This window comes from Nasonia vitripennis, chromosome 1, assembly GCF_009193385.2.
Source record: "Nasonia vitripennis strain AsymCx chromosome 1, Nvit_psr_1.1, whole genome shotgun sequence".
NCBI classification, from domain to species: Eukaryota; Metazoa; Arthropoda; class Insecta; order Hymenoptera; family Pteromalidae; genus Nasonia; species Nasonia vitripennis.
The window spans coordinates 36,702,643-36,721,845 of record NC_045757.1 but is presented as its reverse complement, the minus strand read 5'-3'; the positions used below and the strand labels follow the sequence as shown (position 1 = coordinate 36,721,845).

The following is a 19,203-nucleotide window of genomic DNA, read 5'->3' as shown; positions in this document are numbered from 1 at the left end:
GCTGTACCTTTTTTCCGACTTTCTCTTTGTGTCGGTTATAAGCGCTCGCGAGAACGTTAACTCTAGCGCTCACTGTACTTACGCGTTATTGTAGCAAGTGATGACGCCCTTTGTGGCGCTCGATGGGACTCGAGGTTGAGCGGAATTTTACAGCTGATGATTAGACGAGAAAAACTCCTTTCCGTATGTGAACGTCAAGCCCTTTTAGGAGTAATAGATAGTGGGACTGTCGGTAATTGTATGAAAGGATTGTTTTTAGAGTTTATAACCTAGTTTTATGGGTAAACGCATAAGATACACCGCTGCAACGTCCAACCACGGTGTCGATTTCCATTGGACTGGCATTTTATTTCTTATAGTGTGTAGGTGGAGCGGCGGCCGCGACTCAAGGTTAAAATATGCTGCGCGGTCAGCCGCTTGACGACGCAGTTCTATATTACTCCGTTTTGCTTTTACTCTCTAGACTCTAAAGAGTAATAGTTGAAATTTAAGAGACGATAAGCTCACACACGGATAGGATTGTAAACTGAAACTTCGCACTTCTTCAAAAAAATTATTTCAGTTTTTCGAATGACTTTTATTAGCTACTTCGTTATTTATATTCAGGAAATTAGGAAGGACATTTTATTGATAATCTTTCATAACAGATAGTAATTTTTTGTAAACGACATTTTTTGCATTCATACCCCATACAAAGTCGAAATGACTAAAATTGGGATCTGGCACTTTGTATGCTAATATTTTATACGGCATCAATTTATAAAAATCTCTTGCATCCTAAAAATATAAATCCTATATAATTAAAGAACACGATTTTTATTGCTCCAAACCTATAATTTATATTAAATTTAACCTCCGGAGTTGCGAGAAAATCATTATCAGAGTAAAATATTCCAATAGGAACTTTTATTTTGGTCACCTCATATTCTGGTACTGCAGAACTGTTATACATTATCCGATTGCCTTTTTTACCATAATCAAAATATCTGAATTTCTTCGATAATGCATTTTGAGCAAAATGGACAAACGTTTTACCTGAGCTTCCTGATGAAAAATGATTCAGATAAAGCGGTATTTGAGTCTGAAAAAAACTTCTAATTTATTTGTGAAACATGGCGGAGAATACACTAGCAAGTAGCAACTTTCAAGACAATTGCTATTCCTCGATTTAATGAGCTTTTCGAGAATTCATTACTTATTGCATATACTTATAAACCGAAATTAATTGATACAAACGAGCTAAGGTGTAGCAATTAATAAAACAAGGTAAAAAAAAGTATAAAAGAAGTACATGCTGCACGAAAAGAATGATGAAATCTTTTGCTTATAATATACCAAAATCACCCAATAAGTCAAGTCCAAAATTACGCGATTTACAAGGTTATAACGAGCCGACACTTCGATCCTTAGCATCGAAGATCTAGTTCACGTACTTTACCGTGATTTTTTGTCCACTTTCAGCCTGTATAGGCTAGATTTACGAGAAAACGTGTCAAGGCACCGACATCGCCCAATAAGTGAACCCAAGAAATATGCGATTTTCAGGGTTGGGTACGAAGCGATTGTTCGGCCCTTAGCAGTAACTGGCGGTAGTAGAGACCTACCTAGATTTGCGTATTTTTTTGTCCTCTCTAAGCCTACGCTCTCTAACTCCAGAAATACGCGATTTTCGAGGTCGGATCCGAGGCGGTACTTCGTCCCTTAACAGTAACTGCCCAAATTTCTAGCCTACCTATTTTTACGTATTTTTCCGTCTTCTTCAAGCCTACATAGGTTAGAATAACGAGAAAACGTGTCAAGGCACCGACATCGCCCAATAAGTGAACCCAAGAAATATGCGATTTTCAGGGTTGGGTACGAAGCGATTGTTCGGCCCTTAGCAGTAACTGGCGGTAGTAGAGACCTACCTAGATTTGCGTATAGGTTACAATAACGAAAAAACGTGCAAAAATACCGAGAACGCCCAATAAGTGATTTCCAGAAAATCACGATTTCCGAGATTGTTTACGAGACCGTACTTCGACCCATATTCTTTTAGCAGAAAGCAACATATTGTCATAAATAGTAGAAAAGTTCAAAGGAATGCTTACATAATTTAGTTGAGGAGCGTTGAATCCACCAATAATAAATATTATATCAGCACAAATCTCTTTTATAAAAGAAAATGTGCAAACCCATTGAATTAATAAGTGTTGAATCGAGGTTGGAGAAAATACTGCACCTGAGGTGAATGTTTGAGATAAAATCTTTAAAGAAATCAAACGAGTTAGAATATGATCACGTGAAAAACATATTCAAGACTCTGTATCATCAAAGTATATTAGCATTTTTTTGCAATATATTCATACTTACATTAAAAAAGGAGGCCAATGGAACTAAGATCGCTGTAACACCTTTGATATGATTAACAAATGCTACTGGGGCAAGACCAAACATAGCTTTGATTTTTGATGCAATATCTGGTCTTTCAATGGCCATGACATAAAACGTTGTTGTTCCCATGGAATGACCTACATATACTATATCATCATTTTTCATGTCTGTGATGTATTTTATCTGGGCTGGCAAATCGTATATCCCCATCTCGTGAAAACTATATAATAACACAAATGTATAAATTGCAGCTGTAATTTAGTATTTGAAAAATCTTTGAAACTACCTAAAATTCCAAAAACGATTATCTGTTGTCAGATATTTAATATGACATCTTGAGTAAATATTTCCTCGAAGATTTCCCATCCAAACGTCGTAACCTTTGTCAGCCAGGAAAAATGCTTAAGAAATAATGATTATTGTGAAAAAAACGTTACATTTTATTCTTGGTTTTTATTTATTCTTAGATTTAATCGGATAATATACCAAGTGCTTCATCTTTTCCATTAGCAGTGTAATCAAAAGAGCTTAACAATAAGCCATGCTCTAAGAGAACTATAGGAGAACCAGTAGAACCTGGTATACGGTGCAAGGTCAGTAAGTATCCGTCTTCTGTTAGTATCAGATGCTCCTCTGCGATATAGCCTTGCTTTCTTATCATTTCTGTCTTTAAAAATGCTTTTAAATACCTGTTTATTAATAATATTATAAAAACAAAAATGCTTACTGTTGTAATTTCAAATTCAGAATTTGATATTTTTGGACCGTTAATGCATTCTGAAACTGTTTTATTTCCCGCAATGGTTCCATTGTACGAAACGGAGTTCGCAGCTTTGAAATACAATAAAATTGATAAAATAATAGTTCGACATGATACTACCATTCTATATATTTCAAGCCTAACAGATTAAATGTGCTTTCTTCATACGATGATTTGTAAAAAATATTTAATACAGAATAGTTTTGAGAAATAAAAGATAAAGCATTTTATTACAATATTTTTTAAGAACGTTCAATAATAAACTACTTAGCTGTTAAAATATTTATAGAGTGTGTGTTTTTTCTCACAAGGCTCGCGGTCTCATTGATTGCGAAGATCTGGCTAGCAGTCTCTTTGCGTCGTTTTCGCGACTTGGAGGAGGAGGGCAGCAAGACGAACACATGGTTTCTTTAGCGCTCTCAATCGTCTAAAACGTCAGTGGAATACCCTTTGACAGCTAGTTCGCTATAAGACATTATTATTGACTTTCAAATCCTCTAGCACTCTCTTTAGCATATTACTATGTCAATTTAACACTGCATTGTAATATATTGCGTCCTATGTAATTTTGATCTCATTGGTATAGTTTTAGTTTGACTTTCTCTTTTTATATTTTTAAATAGAGTAAGCTATCGTAAGTACACATTATCTTAAGAATATAAATTAATGTATTTTATAAAAAGGTAGAATACGTATTATTTTTGCAAGTGCTGAAGCTTCTTATCGCTTGCTTATCACTTATAATATAAAAAACTTAATGAATTCAAACATATAAAAAAATAACTTATTGCAGACGAGTTTTAGAAGGAACAAATGCTCAAATCTTTGAAGTCTATAATACAAGTCAATATATCAACATTGGCTGAGTAAGGTATTATAAAGCGTGCGCACCTCGGGTAATCTACCTACAGGCGTACGCTAAGATATCGATGCTATTTTATTCTGAAGTAAAATATTTATTTTACCATTCCATTAATAGTTACAGTAATATTAAAATAACAAAATGCGATTATTACTAAATATGCATTTCTAAACTAGCATCTTTTTTTTTTCATCGAACATCGAACACAACTAGACTAACGACCTCGCCGTTACCCGTTTCCATGCCTCGAGGTCTCGCTCAGCGTTTAGCTCGTGATTTCGCGAAGGGATTCAAATGCCAGAACAGAGGCGCAGTGTAATTGGCCTGCAGCCAGGTCGCAATTACACTCGTGATGTGATGTCTCGCGGTTAGAGGTTATGCGCTCGACTACCACTGCTGCATTGTACCCGAGAAGATACTTTGCGTAATATCAGTCTCGGAATTTATCTCGCGCATCTCGTGGCTCGTTTGCACCCGCAGAGCTGGAGACACACCTCTGTGCGCAGGTCTGTAGATAGTTCTACACTGAAAGTCGAGAGCAAAAGGCTGATGCGGCACTTTTTCCAAGTATTATTATTATATGCATGTCGGATTCTCGAGTCGAAGCATTGTTTCGGGAGAATGTTAGAAGCAGCGAGTGCAGGGATGGGCTTGGAGCGATTGTAATTTTTCAAGAGAGGCGTTTCTATTGAATTTATTCGTATAGTTTATATAATTTAGAAAGCTCATTATTTGCATAATATCAGAGTGTTTAAAATTATAATGCCAGCTTGACTTTCCATCCTCAAATCTTCAAGCAACAAGATAACGGCATTTCTTTCGAGAAAGTGAACTTATTTCTTTTTTGTTTTTAAGTAGACTTTATACCCGTATCTCTCTAAATCTCAGGAGAAAAACTAAAACCAGATCGAACAACCATTGCACGAGATTTCGCCTTTAAGACATCGTTCGCCGCTTCACAGTTACTTCTCGTATGCACACAGCGCATGCCGCTCACGACAAAGTGTGGCTATACCTATAGATTCCCGGTGCGCCGTGAAAGGATGAATCCGCTGCTGCTCTCCTGGATTAAACGTGCGCTACTCGTGCACTGCATTGAGTGCGAGGAGTGATTGGGATTTTTCTCAGTGGGTGTGCACGTGAGTGTACGTGTGTGTTGATACAAAATCGTGATCTCATGACTAAACGAGGCTTCGTATGGGAAGGAGTCGTGTGTACAGCTGCGGGAGTTATGGTGTGCGGACAAATAGAGAAAGAAAGGGAGATTCATTGTGGTTGTGGGATTTGGTAAAAAGGTGAGATGGGACTCGGGGAGAAGGGAGCTGAAGCGTTTAGAATGGATTTTCAAGGTTACGGGGGTATTCTAAAAATCTCTGTACTAAGGTATAACATTAGATTTGTATTAACAATAGATATATGTTTTTTCAAAGGGAGAAGGAATCGTGTTACGGGTGAATTTTTATGTTCGATACTCAGAGTAATACGATAACTACAAGACTTTAAACAATAGCATGTACGTGAGTTTCTAGCCGATAAACAAATGGCTTTACGGTTCTTTTCATTTTCAGACGTCAAAACTGAACTCTTAAAGATACAAATGTTTAACTTCTTTTAGAGCGTACATTCTTTGTCCTGAAAACGTGTCAGTAGTAACAGCCGATCATGACCGCACAACCGCGTGTGTTAGCTAGATTTCCATTGAACTTTATAAATCCCAAGCTCACGCTCTTGTAACACAACGGAAATAAAGAAACTTGTATATTTTTATGCTTCACAGATACTTGAATTATAACAGAGTGTTTTACTACTGTATAAGCTCACCGGAAGATAATAATATTTTCAGCGCGGCTTTACGCACAATTCAGACTGTGTTATAGCAGGGACGATCGAGTCCTCGGTACACAATCCGCCGAGCAGAGCTTCCTCGTAACGCCTTTCGCGGTAGCGTTTAATATCGGCAATTTTATATTTTCAAGACTATAAGAGTTATGGCTGCCCGTCGCTTCCTCGTCCGCACTTTCTACGCTATTTTCTGCGCCGTGGAAAAAACAATTATTCTATAGGAAGTTTGAGGAGATCGAGTCGCCGCATATAATAACGTATAACAATTAATCGACGAATTTCATCGTTGACATTTGTCGCGTTACATAAATTCGCGATTATGCGGCACTTCTTGCCTTTCGAGGCTCAAAGACACCATCATTCTTACTTAGGAGACCAAACAATGACGCGGACGAACAATCTTTCACTTTTACCGTATCTTCTTTCTTCCCCGATACGCGCATCGTCTCAGGCCAAAAAGGGAAAGCGGCGATACTTCTAACGCTGTGCATAAATAACGAAAACGTACATTTATGCGAATCGCGCACTTTCGCACGGTACAAAAAAGCACGCAGTCCTTTTCCCGAAGAATCGCACTTCGAGTTGCGGAAACCACACTCCTTTGTGTTCCGCATACGCAGGAATAACGTATGGACTTTTTCACTCGCTCACACTCGCTTCGAGACACCTTCGATAATGGATGATTAATGGGTGAAGGGTAATGATCGATCATGCTAGGATAAATCCAGGGAATGCATTATGCACTACCGGTCGCCTTTGAAATAACGACGAGGATAATACGCGAAGATGTGGGTACAATGCATAAGCCGTGCATACGTGTCTATATCGGAGATCGATAACGAGGGATAAGCCGCGAACGAGATATCGCGTCCCCGTTGCACACATAATATGAGTGGGTGCCAGAAGGTGTCCCAGTGCTTGCTAGAGCTTTATCGAACGAAGGATACAACAGTAGTAGGTAGTACTAGTGGTAGCGACGGGTGCGAAGATCTGTAACAGGATATCAGAAGGCATGGGATCATAAATGCCGGTGTACATTGCTTTTCGCACGTTTGTTTTTCTCGATTCTATTCTATTGTCTTTTTTTTCACGAGACTTACGAGGTGTTGGTAATTATCGATACAATTTTATGGTAATGAAATAATTATTTCTTACGTTCAACTGTGTATTATGGTAGTGGAGCGTGACTCATCCGCAGAAGAATAAGTCTACATTTTTACGTCAAATTGAGGTGTGAATCAATTAAGAAATTGTCTCATTAGTCCCGTGTCTCTGCTACACAACGACAAATACGTCGGTAGTTCCTATCACCAATTATTTAATTGAGGTCAAGAACGATTTGCCAATTTCTCGATTGACACCAACTTCACATTTACTTCGAGAGACTCGTACGACCAAAATGAATAAATCGTAATAAAAATACTCGCGACAAATTTACAGCAATTTAAAAATCTGCGTTCTTCGCTCTTGCATACCTATATATGGTTGGAGTGTGTATACAAACACCACTCGATAATACTAGTAATTACCACAACGCTAATTTTTCATATCCCCACAGCTTGCTCCACATACTGCACAAAGATCAATGCCTCGAAGCCGCAGGAGCTTTGAGCGGCACCGCTGCGACACTCACCTCTATTTATTCTCTTATTAAATTTCACGCTCGTTGACTATGCGCCGTGTAAGATCACCTCTGGGTGGACGTCCAAGGCGGCTTTGGATTTAAAAAGAGGATATCGTTGCCTCTCGCTTTTTTCTCTGTAATACGGGCAGCTGATTGATGTACGAGCACGAGAGGTAAGAGCAATTACTCATTGATATAGTTTCTGCATTCAATTATGAGTGTGTTGTGCGATCTGTATCGATTTATTTATTCTGCGCTGATAGTATGGTGTAATAAATTGGCAGGGCGTTTTTCCACATATAGTGCGGTTGACATTCTAGCTCTGCTAATTGGTCTTTGTGAGAGGTGCGGATTTTTAAACGAACAGAGCATTGTATATTGCGAAAAATTAATAAGACTGATAACAGTAAAATTATGGCGTTGGTAATTGTGATCGGTTAATCACGCTGTATTTATAAACGTTTATAAGGAATTGTTCATACGATTGCATTACACGCTGTAAATAGATTGCCGTCATAAGTTACTGTAAAGCAGAACGAAACGATTCGATTATTCCACAATAACCGTAACTTTTCACTTGTTAGCTGGAAGTGCTCGAAAAAAATACAAGACATTTATACGCCGAGGAGGGAAGAAAAAAGCCATCAGCTATAACAGAAACGATCGGGGCAAAAAAAAATGATAGGTACAATATACTCATACGCATAATTACACCAGCCGCGCACTACTCGCGTCAGTCAGAGTCACGCTGTTGTACTTACCTCAGAATCCTCGATTCCAGGAGATTTTCCTTTCGGAATATCGCGAGCGAGGACGTCCGTCTTTCCGATTATGAAATCAATACGAGCTCGCACGATTCGCCGTAATAACGCTCGCTCTATACATACACTCGCATGAGAAAGCTAAACGAGGGCCGCGCTCAAATGGAAGATTTTCCAGCGAACGCGCGTTGCACACGCGGTTAATTGGCGCGAGTGAACTCACTCGCGCTTTATGTGTGTTCGACAATCTCTTATGATAATGCAAGGGCACAATCGGGAGCAAAAGACTCGAAGCTGCTCTACGTGAGAATCGACGATTCGGTGGCTCGCCTTTGAAATCCTTATTTGATGAACGTTTGAGAAATTCATCGGTGATATATGGACTCGAATGAAAATGCGTTCGGTGCGAGCGAGCGAGAGCACTGCTGCTGCTGCGAGTGCGGTTGATGATCGTCGGTATATAGGTTGTAACGAGGTATGCAAAGCGAGTAGCATTGGGAAAAGACGGCTGATCTCGATGATGTGGAATATAATGACGCGCGATGAATGAGCTTTATACAGCCGGAGTTGTAGGTCAGCGCGTTATTCAATCTCGTAATTTTTCTCGATTCATGTTAATTTCGTAACGCGCAACGATTAGCAAAGGCTATCAAACCTTAGAATAGAAAAATTCAAACATGCGCGTCCGATCCAATAACTCAGAGCACCATACCGCAACCGGTTCATAATCACAACCTCCCGCAGCAGTAGTTAACAGCTACTTAATCCCGACCCCCATTCCAGCGAAGCATCGTCCAGATAGTATACGAGCGCGAATCCTCCTCGAGGCGGAATAATTGATTCGCTCGTCTAGCCGTGTGTGTATATTACGGCCATGTCATCGGGCTTTTACAACGCAAGACGAATGTTCCTCCTTAATTGCTCTCGAGGCGCATCGGAGCCGTACACTGCGCACACACGTGCTGAACTGCAACCAGGACGAGAGAACGGAGGTATCGTCATCCTTGAATGCGTGGAGAAGCCAAGCGGAGGCTTCGATCTATCCGGTCGGATATGTATCGCGAGACGAGTCGCTGTTGCGAGATGTATGGCTTTCGCTTTTCCATGTGGGTTTTAGTTGAGCAGCTTCTTCGTCCGCTGATGAATTTTGCAGTATACGCGACATGTTTCCACGGGACGTCAATTTCATTCAATTTGTTGAAAAATAACGCGGTGTGGTAACTCGAACGAGCCTGGGACCTAGTACAAATTTAAAATCCCCGCGAATAAAATACCGATAGCTGATATATACACTGCTCGATCGCCGTGTCGTAATTTCCAAGTCTATTCAAACTCGCGCGCCAACCATTTTGGCGATCGCCTCTCGTGTTTTGCAACGACGTTCACTTGAACTTCTTGGATGTTAAACTCAAAGTGTATGCGCAAACAAGAAGCACTACAGCGATTTCCCAACGAAATTAAGCCATAACCCACTAAAAACGCTGCGCGCACGAGCCTAATTAAAATACAATGACGCGCTCTTTAGGGCTCTTCTCTCTCCGATCGCTCCACCGATGCGCCGGATTATAAAGTACACATGCGTCTGGAGTATTTGGACTGGTATGTTTGCTCTTATTTCATCTTCCGCTCTCTTTGCTCGCAGCGCGGTTGGGATTGCTTGCGCAATTCTGATAAATGCCGCTCTTGCGGATAAGTGATTATTTAATTGATCGCTCTCAGCGTTTTATGCTGTACTTTGAGAAGAATTAAAATAGTTCTGCGGCACTGTTGCTCAGCGTGTGATTGCCGAGTTTAATGGCTTTTTGATTTGATATTTTCTGGATTGTATCATTTCTTATCGTAAGTGGATCTTTTCACCTCTTATTGACTGCACGCTCTGAAACAATTAATCTATAGTATTGCCTATTAATGATATAGATCCTATTCGTTTATGATTTTGTATCGGTAGATTCAATAGTCGAATAATATTAGTCAACATTTATCATTGCTTTAATAATTTTCCAAGTGTAGAGTGTAATTGACTGCGATTCTTATAAAACGCTCTCTCGCACCAGCGTTCTTCCTCTTGATTGCTCGTTACAAAGTCTTATAATCACGAGCCACATTGTTCGCCCTTTGCGTCGTGTCACTGACTATACCACCTTAAGCTTCGGATTTATTCTCTCCCTGAATACTGACTACTATATAGGCACTGAAATTGTAGGTTGATAAATTAATAAGGTGATCAATCCGCGACGTGTGAGCTGATTTTTCATGAATGGCGTAGTTTTCCGCTCGAGATCGCGTATTAGAATTTTTCAGGATACGATATGTGGGTCATGGACGATTTTGTGCAAAGCAGCTGTGTGGAAAATGTAGTAGCGAGTTTCCTTCGGATAACCGTATGTACATATGTGGATTTGATTTAGTGGTCACGTGATTGTACGATCTGCAATATGGTGAATGCATTTTACTTGCGTGATTAGCTTTAAGTTCTATGTATACACATTTCAGTATTTTTAGCCCTAGTCGTTGTACGAGGGTCTCAGATAGTTATAGCATGAGCAGCCGATAAGCGGACCTGCAAAAGATATTTTCGGCTCGAGTGACAAACCCCTTCATATGCACTGAGATCGAAGATAGCGATGTGGAAAATTGAAAACCGCCTATGCGCCACCTACATTCGTTGACCGTAGACTGGCAGATTTTAGGCGGTGGTCTGATTCCAAACTGCTTTGTTTCGATGTAAATATGAATTTTTAAATTTAAATTATTATTCAAACATCCAATCACGTGGGCTCGGAATGCCCCATTAATTCCCTCGTAACGACAAATCATTCCTCCCAAGGAGTACCTACATGTCTGGCTTGTCTGAAAAACCCCGGGACCGCGATAAATATCGCCCAAAATCAATCGAACCGGTCAGTTTTAATTTTAACAACCTAAACATGCAAATCGCTCTTCCGCTCATCTCCATACGCTCGCCGATCGCTTCCAAACACGGAGAAAAGAGGAGCCATTTCACGAGTCATTAACCGGCCGCAATAATAATTGTCCGCGACAAAAGAAAGAGAAAAAATAGGAACGCGAATTTACATAATGGCCAGCGGGAGACGAGGAATGCGGCGACGCACACCTACACCCGCTGGAATTTCGCGGCGTCTCGACTGCTTTATAAGAGTCGTTGTTTAGGCGCCGAGTGCGAGTCGTGGTCGAGCTCCTTAATTGAGCATTTTTGTGGATAAACGGGTGAGGTATACAGTTGCATCTGACGTCGCGATGATGGCAGTGAATAGCTAAGAAATGATCGTATGCTGCTGATTCAGACGATACTTTTGTTTTAAATTTTTTCATACAGATATTATTTGAAATAGTTTCACATTCTCGACGCTCATTGAACTAATCGATCTGCAGAAAATATCGAAGCGCATGTTATTAATGAATCAGTTCTGCTCAACTGTCGCACTCAGTCCTACAGCTGACAACTACTCGCAAACACGAAATTCATCAAAAACTCGTTTCCCTCAAGTCTCAACTTGTGAAACAGCTTCTAATTCGTGTACCTCCTCGCATTATACAATCTCGGATCAACTGCACCTTCAGCAGCTCATTTTAAACTCAAAGTTCGATTCTGCTACTGCTGCTTATTAGCATCGCGCATGATGCCGTCCGCCTATCGTTTTCAGCGATCAGGAGGAATCCGCACGTGGGTTTTAGAAAAACGCCGCGACGACGCTGTGAGAATATACGTCTCTCGCGTGTACTTATCGATTCGCGGCGGACGTAAGCGCGGCGCGAAAAGATCTACGTCGTGTAGCAGCAGCGCCGGACGAAAATTGTGCAAACTTGGAGAGATGTATGGCGCAGACTCGTGCGATCGAACGTTATTAAAATTGACGATGCTACTCGCGCTGCAGTGTATCTTATGCAGGTTTTTGAAATATACCAAGGAAGTCTAAGGCTTCTGTGAAATAATAGCGTTTCTTGTAAGCTGAGAAAGTAGTGATAAAATTAAAGCTTGATATTGAAGGAAGATTACTTTCTTTATGGTACTTGCACGACAAAAGGTACGAATTACGCAAAGGAGCATGAGAATCATTTATTTTACAAGCTCCTATTACCTCTCCTCATCTCAGAGATGGAAAAAATAGACAACGAGGTCAGCCGATGATACGCCTACATTAATTTTTATCGCTACGTCGCTCTCGGCTGATGTCACGAGATTCGCGCTTCGAGTTATACAAACGGATCGACTATCGAACAATGTCACCTGTCGTCTTGCATAAATCTTAATTAGCGGTAGGGGTAACTACGTATGTAGCGATACGACGTTGCGTCAACGTCGATTGATGAAAATTCCGAGCGAGCACTCGAGACGCTTCGACAATGCTCACTGGTCAGTGAGAGCATTTGTCCACAGCTGGTCGGTGTCGATCAAGCGATCGATCGAACGAAGAAATGTGTTTTTTTTCCATAGGGCTGTGTTTAGCTGTCGGTGAATAATTTATTAGTTCTGAGTACGTCGATCTATGTACATAATATAATTAATTCGAATGGGTTTCCAGCCCGATTATATATTTGAAATAACATTATGAATGCGAAAATTAGAGATTCGAATTTCGGACCACCCACGCGCAGGAGTTCCAATACTCTGCCACTACCCACGAAAATCGAGTCCCAGAAAAACACGTCGATGCGTTAATTATTGGCCGGGTGAAAATCCTTATACAGCTTTTACGCGAGCAAAGTATGTTGAATTATTAATAAGACAATGCTGTATCGTTGAGAATATCTGCAAAATCTCGACGTCAAAATTCAAAGCTAATCTTGTACACGTGTTATCTATAATGGTTTGACAAATCGATTTAAATCTATGCAGAGATCGTTAACGCTGCTTTATAAACTTTGATCGGACTATCTCGTTATTTATTCTTCGCGATAAAATTAACTTTTAGTACGACTACTTTTTTCACACGAATATTCATACAAAAAAGTTCAAGAAACCGATCAATTGCGAGTTACCTACTAAATATTTTTGTAACTCTTGATTACATTTTTCATGGTGAAACTCGTGTACAACGGTTATAAACACGTATGTTTGATTACACAAGTTATTTCTCTGGATTGTCATTTACCGTCGATTTAGTTTATCGAGACCGACTGTATAAATTTCACATCTTGTTAAATTACATTTTTAATAATACATGCAAACACGAAAAATAAATTATAATTCAGTCCGGCAATAATGAGAACAACAATTCTCTTACATACGACAGCGTAGAGGCGTAAGCAGTAGACAAGGATCTAGAGCTGCCTCGCTTTTCAGCCACCCGCTGTGAGCAGATGCTTTTGTTAATGCGACTTTTGTTATTTATAACTCGACTGCTTTTACGTAAGTCCCACAAACTCGACTACAATGCATCCTGTTGTGAAACGTAATTTGTACGATATACAATAAAACGCCATGATTTTGTTTATTTTCTATTAAAATTGTCCGTGGTATAAGAGTATCAAATAAACTCGAAACGTCATTTTTAGCCTACGGATAAATAAGTTCAGGGTTAAGTGTGCCTCGAGAGCCGAAGCCGCGGTTGCAAAATATCCTCGTTAATGATCTTACGGCTCAAGACTAACGTAAAAGTACGAAATAAATATGGGAGCTAGTTCAAATATCGAAGTCCACAGATTTCGACACTTCCGCTGGAGCCGTGGAGCAATTATTATTAATAATTATTTGTCAAGATCATTGGAGTGACTTTTATTAGATCAACTAAATTTCTATGTTTATTCAAATGTACTTTTGAAAAAAACATTGTTGTAATGACAACGTGGATAATAATCACATCGGAAAGCCTTATTTAGGGTTGTGCTAATGCCACGTAGCCAGGGATAATAGAGACCTTGAGATGTATGTTGAAAAGCTTCCAAGAACGCGTATCGATTGAAAATTCAGTTATTTAGAGATAACTGGCTGGAGAATAATGAACTACATATTTCATGAGTTGTAGTTGAATAATATTTTCTAAAATATATCGGGGTTTTATAATGAATACATACAATAAAGTGCTCACATCGTCATGGCCGTTATACCGTCGTCAAACTGTTCCTATGAATTACCATCCACGTGCGGCTGGTTTATGAGACGAGTTTGGACTTCCTTGCTGCCTCTCGCGTTTTTTCCAAAACCAAAAAAAAAAGGTTTCACAAATTTCATGAAAAAATTCGCGTCGTACTATCTTTTTCACGAGACAACACAAAGAGCCCGTTGCGATTCAGCTCACGATCCGTTCAGAGACCGCAAGACCGCAAAAATCCAGCAAATTTGCCCAATCTCTCGCTCGATTTCCGTCATCACACCGAGGCGCATAAAGGACCATTCACTACGCCGATCCATCCGTCCGTTTGCCCAACTGTATTCTCCGCGGCTCTAAGTACTCTCTCCCTCTGCTTTGCGCGATGCATATTATAAATGAACCAATTACACGCGACGGCAATTATACGGTTCGCACGCGCCAACAAAATTACACAACGATTGCGCGCGGCTGCTCCTGTTTACTCGCGTGTGCAAGGAAAATCAAAATTCCAGGACATTCGTCATGAGGATCGTTTGTTGGAGGGCCAATGCGGCTTTACGGAGCACTAATTGATCTAATACCAGAGGACTTTCATAGGTCATTGATTTGATTATGGCTTCGTGCTGTTTTAGATATTTTTCTCATTGGGTATGACCTTTGCGGTGTTAATATTAATAGTGGAAATCAATTTCGACTGATTGAGTTTTAATTGAGAGGATTGAATGTGATACAATTTATTCTAAGATAAGGCTCTTAATGAAATAAAAGATTGGATTATCGCTTGCTTATTCGGTCTTGATCCGTATTTTATTGTTGCTAGAAGACATTGTGGACACTGCTGTGTTCACTCGACGTGACATGTCCACTCGCGAAACAATGGAAAAACCCTGTGTGTAGCCCATAAATAATATCTAGCTCTGCTTAGAAAAAAAACCGTCGCGACACGACGAAGAATTCGTCGGAAGAATTTTTGCGCTCGCGATTCATGGGGGCACTTGTAAGTCGTTAAACGCCTCAGCTACGGGCCATTAATACGCGAGCGCGCTGTCATTAGCTCGACACGAGGTGTTTTCCACTGCTGACTCTCTGCTGACCTATATATCGCTATACTTTTCTTTCGGAGATATCTGTTAAAAAATACGTGTAACTAGCGCAATAAGCTGTTCTTTTTTAGCTCGGATGTAGGATGTACATAATATTGGAGATTTATGGTGACGATTTGACGAGAGATTACTTGGCGCGTAGTAATAAAAGCAATACGATGTTTTGAAAATTAATTGCGGAATTTTCCTCGCCGTGTATACGAGCGGCTTGGCGATTTCTTGAATTCGCAATGGGCTGGATGTGAAAAATTGATGGTTTTTGAGCAATAACGCGCGCGATCGACTTTTTTCTTGGGATCTTGGAGCGAAATGCGTGAGGTAAATTACCAAAAAAGTGTGACGATAATTATATATATCTATAGAGCTGTTTTATGTAAGGTATTTAACATTTTCAAATAAAAAAAAGGAAAGAAATGGATCGAAATCGTTATGACAATCGTTTCATCTCTCCGTCGTCACTGGATCAATCGGAATTCAAAGAACCCATTCGTTACCAAACGTGGCCGTATCAATGACATATTATCTCACCATTACATAAAGCAGTTCAGCCTTATTGGATAGGCCTCTCAGCGTATTAATGGAGCGTCAAAAGTCCGTCATTAATGCGCCTGATGCGCCTTGTATCATCCCGTTTGATTCGATGCTCCGCGCAACCAATCTCTTTTCGACTTTAATGCGCGCATGATGAGCGCATTGCCTCAGCGATTATCAGCGCTACGGCGAGAAAATAACGTAGCCCACCGAGACATTAAGTATCGATATTCCACGTAGAAAAATATCGCACGCTTATAACATAGAAAACACAAAATCCTTTTGATTCGATCTCGAAACAGCCAGAATGAATTTAAAGCACAATATGTATACAGCGTTCGTATATATAAACCCAGAGTTGGGCAACGCCATCAGCTGCACAAAAGGCGCCACAATACACAGCCATGCCTTTCGAAAGCCCAGCAGGAGGAATCGGAGCGATGATCGCGGCGCGCGATTATGCGCTGCGCACAGTACATCATGAATATTTCCATGCAATTAACCGAAAGTTCGCTCGGAAGCGATTTGATTGAGCGATTTTCGAATACAATGCAGCAGGAACGCGGAAGATCGCAAGCCGCAAGGCGTTACCGCCGGCCGCCTGCTACAATGATTAGTGCTTTCAAAAGCGAAGTATATACTTTTTTATTCTCTCATCACTGCAGTTTCGACACACGAGGAGCGAGTATAATAATGTTTCGAGCTAGCTCTTCTATTGTCGACTTTCGCGATACGGAATTTTGAAATTCCGATAAGCATTTTATTTTCCAGCGACACGCGAACTGGTGAAAGCGCATAACACTGGCCCCCGTGACAATTTTTCGTGGCCGCCGCGTGCGAGCTCGCCATAATTCACGGCTAATCCGGGACTCGGATCGACTGGCTGCACTAGAGCGATGATGTCGTTCTGCACGAAATCGAGAGAGTCGGTAAAAATTCGGCTTGGTTTTCTTTTTGGATCGGCCCTGGTTATGCAAGCCGGTGGGATAATAGTAAATTTTTCGTTAATGGGACTGTGCAACGCAAGGAAGTGTGAAAATAACGTTCTCGTTTCTATCACTCGAGGAGCACGCTATTAATCATTCGATTTGAAAGACGATGACGGACAGCTCCGGCTGATAAATTTATGCGACACGTACTGAAAAGACACATCGAGTTTTATAAAGAAAAGAAGAAACCGGACAACCGACGTTTCTCTGATTCACGACTACTCGTTCCTCCAAATCACGTACGCGAGTGAGCTCCGTGTTTTCAGCGCGGAATCACCATACACACGCTTATAAGCATAAAATTGCAACAGAAGCTACCACACGTGTATACGTACACACAGCGCGCGACAAGGCACACGGGGACCAGTCCTTTTTCACATCGCAGCCGATCTTACCCAAGAAGAAAATCTGTCAAGTGCGCGCGTGGCCGCGCGAACAATGCGGTTTTCGCCATAAACAGAGAGCCGTCGTTTCCTGACCAGCCTGCAGCGCGCACTCGCACGTCGTACGTCATATTCTCGGCCGTCGAAGACGTACTCGCTCGACGCGATAAATCAGCCGCGATCAACGCATAGTATCGAGGAATGCCGTTTCGTTCGTATGGCACGAGCGCGATTTTGGGATTTAGCGAATGCGAGGAAAATTTGATCGCTATTCGATTAATCCAGAGGCCACTCGTAGATTAACTCGTTGATGCTTATTGGCTTTTTTTTGTTCGTCGATTTAATCACTGAGCATTGACATAAAACTCGGCGCTAATAAATAACCGTCTCATTATCATTTCGAGAAACGATAACAAAGCATAACTCAGTTGTTCGTTCATTAATAAACATCAATGCTGGGAAAAAATCGCATAATTCACGGTTTGACAGTTATTTAGAAAGCATATTTTCCCATTTAGCATACATCGTACTTTCAGAAATCGCTTTCAGTACGACTTACTCATGAAGCCATGCAAATTACGGACGAAAGCGCAGGGAAAAAACAGAAACGAAGTATCGTTCGTTAAAACGTACAAAAACTCGGAATCGGGTCATATACAAGCCCGTAGCACCGAATTCCAGACGCCTCATCCTCCACCCACAATCTCTCCTCCACCGGCTGATCAGCAGGAGACCCTTCATACGCTCCTTATACCAGCGGCTCTCCCCACCTGTAGCTGCTCTGCGGCAGAGGCGCTGCACGCGGTATAAAACCAGTGAAAGTGCCTGCCGGCCCTCCAGACTGGCGCAGCACAGTCTGTCAGCGACAGCAGCCTCGACTACACGCGCTAGCTCGCTACTCCGTTCTCTCTCTCCGCATCTCTATCCCTTCTCCGCACATATACCTTGCCGGTGTTTTACGTTCGTGTGCGCACCAAGTGATCGTGTTTTTTATTTTTTGTTGCGTGAGGACAGTGAGAAAGTTGAGGATATTTTTTGGTTTGGTTCTTCTGCGGTGGTAGACGTACACACACACACGCGCACGCATAGTGATCATGAAGATGATGGTGGTGCAGTTGATGGCGGTGGCGCTGGTTCTGGCGGTGCAAGTGGCCGGTTATCCGCAGGATCGACTCATGCCAGGTGAGTCTCTACGAGTTGTTGTTGTTTTTGTTTGTGTTTGTTTGGATGATCGCGGAGTGTGTGGTTTGTGGGTTGAGGTGAGTTTTTTTATTTCTTAATGAAAGTTTGTTATGACTTTGTTAACTGTCTGAGGTATTGATTTATTTAACGTTGGGTGGATGAACGATAAATTTACAAATGTGGAACGCTACGATTAAAAAGTTAACTGTGTATTTTACGGCTTGATTCATTTTTATAATAAAAAGCGTTCTCGTTATTTGCTACCACGTTGCAAATTGAAAAGTAGAAGGATAGAGTTGATAATTTCGATTCAATCGCAAAATCATTAACCTAATTTCATTGATGAGTTACCTCATCAAAATTATTTTATAAGGATTTTATGGATTATAATTGCAGACGCGATGCTCAGAAAAAAAGGAAAAACTCATTATCGACGGACAAAGTTCTGATCTCTATAGTTATAATTAAATTTTTCCAGCGCAGCTAACGCTATTAAAAATCCTAATACGGACAATTTTCTACAAATAAGCTTAATAAAAACCCGTGGTGAACTCCACTAACACACATTAGATTCACAGCGCTTTAATGAATTATTCTAAGTTAACCTTCAAAAATTGTTTGAAGAAAAAGGTTATTGATTAAAAAAATATTCAAATACGTAGCGTAATAAATAAAATAATCTGATTAACGATCGCGCATTACTCCTATCTCACAAACGTTATCGAACTCATTCCAATCGA

At 40.7% G+C, this 19,203-nt stretch overlaps 2 protein-coding genes across 2 annotated transcripts in view; one reads left to right on the top strand and one right to left on the bottom strand.

Moving 5' to 3' along the window:
• Positions 1-624: 624 nt before the first annotated feature.
• On the bottom strand, positions 625-3,034 carry LOC116415783 (lipase 3-like). The gene is made up of 5 exons (XM_031920984.1): positions 2,860-3,034; positions 2,660-2,774; positions 2,353-2,593; positions 854-994; positions 625-777 (listed from the first exon to the last, which is right to left on the bottom strand). Exons 1-5 carry the CDS (start codon positions 3,032-3,034, stop codon positions 625-627), a joined length of 825 nt encoding a protein of 274 aa, XP_031776844.1.
• Positions 3,035-18,117: 15,083 nt separating this feature from the next.
• Positions 18,118-19,203, top strand: part of LOC100679777 — a 90,633-nt gene continuing 89,547 nt past the window's right edge. Inside the window, exon 1 of the mRNA XM_003423949.4 lies at positions 18,118-18,463. Coding sequence (XP_003423997.1) covers positions 18,376-18,463 — 88 coding nt within the window. The 5' untranslated portion in view covers positions 18,118-18,375. The remainder of the gene's footprint in view (positions 18,464-19,203) is intronic.